The following is a 7,952-nucleotide window of genomic DNA, read 5'->3' as shown; positions in this document are numbered from 1 at the left end:
GCTTCAGCATCCGAACTTTCTGGGATGAGCTGGGTGTAGTGGTGAATGCCTGTAATTCCAGAATTTGGGAGGCTGAGGCAGGAGGATCTCTGAGAGTGCAAGACCAAGACCAGCCTGGGTTACAAGATGAGCTCAAGGCCAGCCTGCACTTCACAGCGGGATCCTGTTTAAAAAAAAAAAAAAAAAGACAAGCCAAGTTCCTGGGCTGACAGGAATACTGCTCCGTGGCAGGCACTCTGGTATCTTTAAGTGTGGTTTTTGAGCAAGTAAAGTAATATTCCAGGCCTTGGATACACACACATGTATCTGTGTGTGCTTTGGCTTTGGCTTTGTTTTGTGTTTTCTGAATCAGAGTTTCACTGTGTAGCCCCGGCTGGCCTCGAACTTCCAGGGATCCTCCTGCCTCAGCCACCTGGGTGCTGGGATGACAGGTGTGAGCTGCCACGCCTGGCCTTGTTTGAAGTTTCAAAATGGGCCACTTCGCAAAGGATACAAAAACCATACCCTTGGCAAGGCACTTTGGCACCTCAGGCAGTGCACCCAGAGACGAGGAACAGGCGTACCCTTCGTCACCCAAGAGATTTTATTGAGCATCACCTTCTTTCTGCATTTTTGAGACAGGGGTTTGGTGAGACAGCCCAGGCTGGCCTCGAACTCCTGGTGACCCTCCTGCCCCAGCCTGGGGGTGCTGGTGTCCCAGACGCGCGCCCCCACCACGGTGCCAGCGCCAGTTTCACTGCAGGCCTGGGGTCTGGGGCGGCCCCATCCCGCCAGCTCTGACCCTGGGCTGCTGCCTGACCCACGCCGCCCCTCCGGCCTAGCGCAGTTCCCGGATGGAGAAGCCCTGGCTCCTTCCCGCGCGGTACCTTTGCTCTTCTTCTCCAGGTAGCCCTGCTTGAGGACGCTGTCCGGCGCGGGTGCGCCCCGCAGGAGGCCGTCTGCACCTGAAAGGAGAACAGCAGCCCTGTGTTGGAGGCGCCTGGGGTGCCCGGAGTGGGTGCGGGTGGGGGGTGGGGGAGTTGGGGGTTTCCCTCCGCCCACACCCAGCGCCCACCCAGCTCAGCTGGATTCTGCAAACAGTCGCTGTGAGATGGGGAAAAATGAATTTCCTTTTTATAGTGAGTGCTAAAGTCACTTAATTTAAAAAAAAATGCATTTTAAAGATGTATTTATTTGGTACAGGGTCTCCCTATGCAGCTGGGACTCATAGTGATCCTCTTGCCTCAGCCTCCCCAGGGCTGGGATTACAGGCGTGCACCACCACGCATGGTTTTGGTGGCCGGCACGGCGTGGAGCCTGCGCAGCATGTGGCACTGGGGGTCGAATCCCGGTCCTTGCACTGGCCAGGCAGGCGCTTAGGCTGCCGAGCTATCTCCCCAGCCCAGTTCCTTAAAATGGTTTACACATACATTCATTTGTGGCAAGGGGGAGGTGGCTGATCTATGTACTGATGGGCAGGAAAAGGACTCCAAGGAATTAAGAATTATTTTGTTTTATTTTTTGGCACAGAGTCTCGCTACGTAGCCCAGGCTAGCCTTGAACTCAAAACGACCCTGCTTCAGCTTCCTGAGTGCTGAGATGGCAGATATGCACCACCACCTGCAGGCCTCGCTACCCTTTTTAAGTTCACTATGCAAGGTCGACCTGGCAGTCATTGCCAGCTCTGAATTTCTTCAAAGTATGGGAGTTTGGGCTGGTGAGATGGCTCAGTGGTCTAAAGCACCTACTTAGAACAAGCTTAGCAAAGCACAGGGACCGCGGTTCAATCCTCCAGCACCACATGCCAGCCGGCCCCGCCCCCTGGTGGGCTGAGCTGGCCACACACACACACACACACACACACACACAAATAAATAAAAAATAAAAATAAAAATAAAAAGAAATTCAAAGTATGGGAGTCTTAGATGTGTAGCCTTAGCGCAGACAGGCCCTGGAACTGTTATCTTCTGGGTGCTGCAGACATTCCTGGTTTCATTAGCCTCCTTCTGTACGTGTTTATTGAGAAATCAATAGCCAGGGATGGTGTTGCACTCCTGTAACTCCAGCCCTAGGGAGGCTGAGGCAGGAGGGTTTTGGTGCACTAGAGGTCAGCCTGGCAGTGAATTCAAGGCTGGCCTGAACTACATAGGAGGTTCTCAAACCCTGTCTCAAAAAACCAACCAACCCACTAACCAACCAACAATAGCAACAACAAAAACAAGTGTCAGGAGAACAAAACCAAAATACTGAAAAACAAAAGCAATCCTCTCCCCACAAATTTATTGAGAAATTTTAGACTTTACAGAAGAGAAAGAAGAGCAAAAGACCAAGGAACGTGTTTACTCTCAAAATTAAGATGACAGCGTGGCCCACCCCTCTCCCCTCCGAGTCAAAATTAAGATGAAGCAGTGTTGGGCGTCATGGCGTGTGCGGTAAGGGCAGCACTCGGGAGGGAGGCCGAGGCGAGAGGATCCAGGCAAGTTCAAGGCCAGCTTGGGCTACACAGTGAAGCCTTGTCTCAAAAAATAAAAACTAGGGAGGCTGAGGCAGGACTGGAGTTGAACTCTCTTTGTAGACCAGGCTGGCCTCAAACGCAAAGAGATTCTCCTGCCTCAGCCTCTAGAGTGCTGGGATGACAGGCTTGTGCCACCACCACACGTAGCTAATCAAGCAATTAGTTTTTAGCACATCCACATTTATTCAGAGGTACTTTTTGCTCAGCACTTTACTTTTATTTAAAAGATCACATTTAGGGCCAGGGAGATGGCTCAGTGGAATAAGCACTTCCCTGGCAAGTGCAAGGGCCTGAGTTCAATCCCCAGTTCTGAAAAAAAAAAAAAAAAAAAAAAAAAGATCACATTTTAAGACACTTTCAAATGTAAATTAAGAGGGCAGGGAGATGGCTCAGTGGAATAAGAAGCCCAGTCAGAAAATGCTGTCTGGGCTGGGTGTGCTGGCGATCTCCTGTGATCCCAGTACTCGGGAGGCTGAGGCAGGAGGATGGCTACAAGCTCGAGGCCAGCCTGGGCTACACAGTGAGTTCAAAGCCTGAATTACACAGGGAGACCCTGTCTCAAAAAACAAGAACAAAAAAGAAATGTTGTCCATAAAGCTCCCATAGAAGCCTCAAATTTAAATGAAAGCCACAGGCGAAAAACAACACAGGATCAGCCAAGTTCGGAGGTTTTAGCTGTTCCCCACCAGTTGTTTTCCCCCTTTTTCTTCTCTTTAAATTTTTTTGAGACAGGTTCTCCCTCTGTAGCTCAGGCTGGCCTTAAACTCAATGTGTAGCCCAGGCTGACCTTGAACTCATAGCAATCCTCCTGCCTCAGCCTCCCCAGTGCCGGGATTACAGGCAAGCACAGCCACACCCGGCTCCTCTTCGTTTTAAAGATCTTGTTCAACTTGGAGACAGCCTCGCGGTAAAGACGCCAAGAGTATGAATCATAAAAGCCGCGTTAAACGTTCTATTAGAATTCAAACCTCCTTTTTAATGCAAATCTAAATGCCATTTTATGGAACATCTATAATTATGAAAATGGGCCGACGCCGGCCGCGAGCGCGCGGGGAGCGCTTCGGGATGGATGTGACATTAACGCGCCCACCCCGGCTCGCTGGTCCCGCTGGCAGCGCGTAAAAACGCTTGAGCGAAGCTCGTGTTCCGACGCGGAGACTCCCGGCCCGGCGGGGGACGGAGGCGGCCCCTGCGCGGTGCCGGCGCGAATTGAATCACCCAGGGGGAGGGGGAGGGGCGCGCTGCTCCGCTTATTTAATTTCATTTACTTTCAGTACATTATCAGCGTGAGCCTTTCTCTCCCCGCCCACCGCAACCCCGAGCACGCAGCCGCCGCCGCCGCCGCCACCACAGCCGAGCAAACAAAGGCAGAGCCAGGAGAAGTTTGCGGCCCAAGCCCGGGTTCGCCTTTTTATTTATTCTTCTTATTTTTTATTTTATTTTATTTTTATTTATTTATTTATTTTTGTAGTGGGAATCGAACGCAGGACTTGGCACCTGCCAGGCAGGTGCTTGTGCCACTGTGCTGTATCCCCGACCCAGTTTACTTATTTATTTGGTACAGGGTATCATTACACAGCTCCGACTCAGTGATCCTCCTGTCGCAGCCTCCTTGGAGCAGGCTTTGAACTCAGGACCTTGAGCTTGTCCAGGCAGATGTTTATGCGGCCGAGCTATCTCCCTGGCCCTGTTTATTTGTTTTTAACAGGAACTTTTTCTTTTTGAGGCAGGGTCTAGCTATGCATCCCAGGCTGGCCTTGAGCTCACAGGGATCCTCCTGCCTCAGCCTCCCCAGTGCTGGGGTGACAGGCATGCACCAGCACGCTGGCTGCACAGGTCCCTTTTTTGTTGTCACCTCAGCCAGTGAGCCCGAGGCTGCCACGCTGTGGGGGAACAAGGCGGGTGGAGTCTTGGGTGCCCGAATCCACAAAGACAGATCCACAGAGAGTCACTTGATTCTGAGTAGAAGGTGTGGAACTCAGGCAGGCGTTGTGCAGGCCTGCAATCGCAGCCCTGGGGAGGCTGAGGCAGGAGAGCCTCAAGTGCAAAGGGTGATATTAAAATCAGGAAGAAGCAACAGGCATTTGTGTAACTTAGTACTTTAAGGCAACACATTAATATTTATGTATTTGGGGCTGGGGAGGTGGCTCAGTAGAATAAGCGCTTGCCTGGCAAGTGCAAGGGCCTGAGTTCAATCCCCGGTTCCGCAAAAAATAAAAAAATAAAAATAAAAATTGCGTACTCCATTCAAATAGAGGGTCTGTTACCTGATCGAGGTATACTACTCTAATGAGCGCCAGAAATGGTTCCCGATGTATCGGGAACAGGGGTTTGTCCTATTAGGTCAGCACAAGGCAGAATTTCGTCCGTGTCCAAATGTCTTTCTATCATCACCTTTAGCTGAGTCTCTCAGAATAATGCAGATAAAAGAAGGGTTCCTAGCGGAAGGATGTGGGGTCACAAAGATACGGGACCGCCGGGCTCCCAGGAGGGTGACAGTAAGCGTCCTCCAGGAGTCCTCCATCCCACCCGAACCCAGCTCTGTGACAGAAAGGGAGAGGGTGGCGGGGACCTCGGAATGTGACACAGGCCCCCGTGGCTGTCAGCAAGGCCCCTTCGGGGGGCCTGTCCTGCAGGCCGCTGAGGACTGGGCGAGATTGGTTCGTGCCACCTAGGCCAGTGGCACAGGTGTCCCCAAGCAGTGTGACTAACTTCTGTCACAACTGCCTGCTTGGTTCTACATCAGCCTGAAGAGAAAAATCAGAGTTTTTACAAAGACGTCACTTGCTTAAACTGTGGGCTTCTTCCATTGTCTCTTTATTTTTATCTATTTATTTATTTTTTTGAGATAGAGTCTTGCTACCTAGCTGAGGTTGGCCCTGAACTCGTGGCAATCCTCCTGCCTCAGCCTCCCCAGTGCTGGAATGACAGACAAAAACATATCACGATGTCCGACAAAATACAGTATCGGAAGGCCGGGAACAGTCACGCTCCAGCTGCTGTCCAAGTCCGCAGGTGTGCGTCTGTCTGTAAATGTGTGGACACACATTTTCCAAAGCCTCAACTATACAGTCAGGGAGGTCTTGTGGGTGGGGAGGTATTGAGGTCGGGGAGTTTTCTCTCTCTCTCTTTTTTTTTTAGGGAAGGGTCTACAGGGTGTTCAGGCTTTCGCTGCTGGATTGGACTCAGCGATCAGCCTGTTTACAGCCCCCTAAGAGCTGGGATTATAGGTGCGCGCCACCACGCTCAGTGTCAACTGCTGTGTCAGTGAGCTCCTGGGGGTGGGGCTGGCAGGGCAGGCCTGGGGATTGAACATCTGACGCCTGCACCTGCTTGCAGGTGCTTTAATCCGCTGAGCTATTTGGCTAGCCCTTGTTTTCTCTTATCTGATGAGTGTTGCGTGCAAATGTGTTTATTAGACTTGGTTCATTGGCTTCTACATTCTTCTTTAATAAGTTCATTACTAGCTGAGAGTAGTGTTGGACAGGTGTAATCCCAGCACTTGGGAGGCTGAGGCAGGAGGATCGTTGTGAGTTTGAGACCAGCCTGGGCTACATAGTGAACTCAAGGCCAGCCTGAAGTGCAGAGTGAGACCCTGTCTTGGCAGTCCTGCAGTCCCCACAAAAGTTTATTACTTCTTTTCCTTAGTGTCTTCTTTTTCTTAGGGAGGAAATTTCTTTTTGACTTTTTACTTAATTTCAGTCAGTCAAGTATAGTGTGTCTGTGGCATCGGCAAGAATTGTGAAGAGGGCGGGCGATAGCTCAGTGGACTAAGCGCCTGCTTAGGCAAGTGCAGGGACCAGGGCTTGCTTCCCGGTCCTCAAGCTGCGCTGGCCCTGCCCGCGGGGGGCGCTGAGCTGGCCACTGAGTCTGGCGTGGGGGCGCACGCCTGTAACTGCCGGGGAGGCTGAAGACCTGAGGAGTGCCACCAGGTCTAGTGAAAAGAAAGAAGGGGTGTGTGTGTTGGTACCTGGGTCGAACCCAGGGCCTTTAGGCTGAACTCCATCCTTAGCTCATTTTTTGTGTTGACTTGCTGAGTTGCCCAGGCTGGCCTCAAACTTCCGATCTCCAGGCTCGTCCTCCCAGCACGCTCGGATCGCAGACCCTGCACCTGGCTCAAGAAATACGGAACCAGGAATTGCACTCAGACCTTGTGCTTGCCAAGAAAGCGCTTATTCTACTGAGCCATCTCCCCGGCCCTGAAATAAGGTTATTAAGCAAATATACAAATTTCTTTCTTTTTGTAAAACTCCATCAGTAAGGAGAAGCTACAAGATGACGCAGGGAACTAACGTCTATTCGTGGAGGTTAAAGAGCCAACTTGTGCCCACCAGGGGGCAGCACTGAGCGACCGCTGGCCTCAGGGACATCTACCCGTCCATGGGAAGCAGAAGGGACGGGACAAAGCCTTCCATTTCTGGTATGCAAACTCCAACTCCCTGACGCGGGCACCTGGTGTAACCAGTGGGCCCCCTACCTTGGCTGCCTCCACAGAAGGCCCCAGCGCTTCTCAGCCGGGTGTCAAGCCTGTTCCGATTGGCTGGCAGGCTGAGATTCCCAATAATGTACCTTTAGGATGAGATTGGATTTAAAGTGTTTCCATAACAATGTCTTTCATTTGCATTGTACTATTTTATTTATTTTGAGTTTCTTTCTTTCTTTTTTTTCTAGTACCAGGGATTGAACTCAGGACCTTGAGCTTGCCAGGCAGGCCCTTAAGCCGCTGAGCTATATCCCTCGTCCCTATTTATTTCGAGACAGGGTCTCACTGTGTAGCCCAAGCTGGGCTTGAATTTAGGGTCCTCCTGCCTCAGCCTTCCTTCCTAGTGCTGGGATGTCAAAGAGTATATCTTCAGAAATGAGCAACAAGGGCTGGCGGAATAGCTCAGTGGACTAAGCGCCTGCTTAGGCAAGTGCAGAGGCCGGGGCTCAGACCCCAGGACCATCAGCCCCGCCGGCCCCACCCCTGGGCGTGCCGAGCAGGCCACTGAGTCTGGGTGTGGCGCACCCCAGTAATCCCAGCACAGGGGAGGCTGAAGAGAGGAGGACCATTATGAGTCTGAGCTGCATAGTGAAACCCTGTACCAAATACATAAAAAAAAAAAAAAAAGAAGAAGAAGAAGAAATGAGGAACAAAATATCATTTTCAAGTCGCCCACCCTCTCTGGTCGCCCCCGGCTCTCTGGGTGAGCTCTGCACCCCTCTGCCAACACTGTTGCCCCACTGTCTGGCAGTGTGTGGCCATAGCGCCCTAGGCCCCATAAGCTCTCTCCTGGCACCCACATTTTTTTTCTCTTGGTACCAGGAATCGAACTCAGGACTGCACTTGCCAGGTAGGCATTCATGCCGCTGAGCTGTCTCCCCAGCCCTGGTGCCTGCGCTCTTGTTGCCCCACTTGACTTCACAGCAGCTGCCGGCCACTTGGCTGGGCCAGGACGGAGGGGCTGCTCCTGGGGTT

The 7,952-nt window shown here is 51.9% G+C and overlaps 1 protein-coding gene across 1 annotated transcript in view; it reads right to left on the bottom strand.

Annotated features, from left to right (window-relative positions):
• Skap1 (src kinase associated phosphoprotein 1) overlaps positions 1-7,952 on the bottom strand; it is a 234,409-nt gene that overhangs the window by 62,322 nt on the left and 164,135 nt on the right. Inside the window, exon 5 of the mRNA XM_023718126.1 lies at positions 867-944. Coding sequence (XP_023573894.1) covers positions 867-944 — 78 coding nt within the window. The remainder of the gene's footprint in view (positions 1-866; positions 945-7,952) is intronic.

This window comes from Octodon degus, unplaced genomic scaffold (assembly GCF_000260255.1).
Source record: "Octodon degus isolate 3935 unplaced genomic scaffold, OctDeg1.0 scaffold00056, whole genome shotgun sequence".
In the NCBI taxonomy this organism is placed as follows: domain Eukaryota; kingdom Metazoa; phylum Chordata; class Mammalia; order Rodentia; family Octodontidae; genus Octodon; species Octodon degus.
The sequence above is the reverse complement of the archived record's forward strand: the minus strand, read 5'-3'. Positions and strand labels throughout refer to the sequence as shown.